General features: G+C 54.2%; 1 protein-coding gene across 1 annotated transcript in view; it reads left to right on the forward strand.

Annotated features, from left to right (window-relative positions):
• The window catches only part of LOC122547812 (tonsoku-like protein), a 35,922-nt gene extending 34,140 nt beyond the window's left edge, over nt 1–1,782 (forward strand). The window contains exon 13 of the mRNA XM_043686391.1: nt 1,529–1,782. Coding sequence (XP_043542326.1) covers nt 1,529–1,767 — 239 coding nt within the window. The 3' untranslated portion in view covers nt 1,768–1,782. The remainder of the gene's footprint in view (nt 1–1,528) is intronic.
• Nucleotides 1,783–2,016: the final 234 nt, after the last annotated feature.

Below are 2,016 nucleotides of genomic sequence, written 5' to 3' on the forward strand. Positions count from 1 at the left end.
CAAATACCCCCATTCACAAATACCCCCATTCACAAATACCCTATTCACAAATACAACCCGTTCACAAATACTTCCCGTTCATAAATACCCCATTCACAATTACGCTCGTTCACAAATACACACAGTTCACAAATACCCCCATTCACAAATACCCCCGTTCACAAATACGCCCGTTCACAAGTACCCTCATTCACAAATACCCTCGTTCACAAATACACCCCTGTTCACAAATACCCCCCCGTTCACAAATAAACCCTGTTCACAAATACCCGCCGTTCACAAATACTCCTCGTTCAGTTACTTTCAGTTCTGTTAAAGGGACAGTGGACTCAAAATACACTGTTTCTCTCGCTTCAGGTGGTGCCGGACCTGCAGAGTTTCTCCAGCAATTTCTTTTTATTTCCGATTTCCAGTCGTTCGTTTCCATTCAACTAGTGGGGTATTTCCCACAGTGCACTACTCCCTCAGTGCCCCCTCCCTCACCACTGACCTCTCCCACACTCACCCCTCCCACAGTGCATCACTCCCTCAGCACTGACCCTCCGACAGTGCGGCGCTCCCTCAGCACTGACCCTCCGACAGTGCCCACTCCCTCAGCACTGACCCTCCCACAGTGCGGCTCTCCGTCAGCACTGACCCTCCGACAGTGCGGCGCTCCCTTAGCACTGACCCTCCCACAATGCGGCGCTCCCTCAGCACTGACCCTCAGACAGTGCAGCACTCCCTCAGCACTGACCCTCCGACAGTGCGGCACTCCCTCAGCACTGACCCTCAGACAGTGCACCACACTCTCAGTGCTGACCCTCAGACAGTTCGGCACTCTCTCAGCACTGACCCTCCGACAGTGCAGCACTCCCTCAGCACTGACCATCCGACAGTGCGGCGCTCCCTCAGCATTGACCCTGCGACAGTGCGGCACTCCACCAGCGCTGACCCTCCGACAGTGCAGCACTCCCTCAGCACTGACCATCCGACAGTGCGGCGCTCCCTCAGCATTGACCCTCCGACAGTGCAGCACTCCCTCAGCACTCACCATCCGACAGTGCGGCACTCCCCCAGCGCTGACCCTCCGACAGTGCAGCACTCCCTCAGCACTGACCCTCCGACAGTGCAGCGCTCCCTCAGCATTGACCCTCCGACAGTGCAGCACTCCCTCAGCACTGACCATTCGACAGTGCGGCACTCCCTCAGTGCTAACCCTCCGACAGTGCAGCACTCCCTCAGCACTGACCATTCGACAGTGCGGCACTCCCTCAGTGCTGACCCTCCAACAGTGCGACGCTCCCTCAGTGCTGACCCTGCGAAGTGTTGGGATATAGATTGTGGATTTCATTTTCAAGGTATATTGTCACTGATGACGAGAAACACTCTGACTGGAATGTTCTAGCTGTGTGTCAATGTGTTCATGGTTTAGTGATTTGATTGTTATTATGTTGGGCTGGTGATTAGTTTGGAAGCTGATACCAGACTGTGGAATAACCTGTCCATCTTACGTTGGCACGCCCACTCACCCGCTTTCCTCCCTCAGGGACCAAACACTTGAAAACTCTGATCCTCTCCAACAACGACCTGGGATTAAAAGGGGTCCAGGTTCTGCTGAAGAATCTTCCTCATGACATCCTTTCCCATCTGGAGATCTCCTCGATATTTTGTGACCAGGAGGCCTGGCAGTTTCTGGAGCTGGTTGCGGGGTACCTCACCCAGGTAAGGACCACACAGCTGCTGTCCAGGCTCGGTCCCCTGTCCCTCAGTCTCTCGAGGAGCTGAATTTGAGGAACGTCTCTTGTTTTTTTTTCTCAAAGAGACCACCTTGCTTGAGCCAGACATACCCCGTTGTGGGAAAACCCAGGGTTGGTGAGGAGGCAGCTGTCGTCCTGACATTACCCAGCTGTGTGAGATTCCGTGAGGCCGTTACTGATGTGATCACACAAGCCCGTACTCTCTTCCAGATGGAGAGCTGACTCCAAACCACCCACTGAAACTTCAGTGGGCAAGAGTCAGGAAAACCCCAAGGCA

This window comes from Chiloscyllium plagiosum, unplaced genomic scaffold, assembly GCF_004010195.1.
Source record: "Chiloscyllium plagiosum isolate BGI_BamShark_2017 unplaced genomic scaffold, ASM401019v2 scaf_3021, whole genome shotgun sequence".
Taxonomy (NCBI): Eukaryota; Metazoa; Chordata; class Chondrichthyes; order Orectolobiformes; family Hemiscylliidae; genus Chiloscyllium; species Chiloscyllium plagiosum.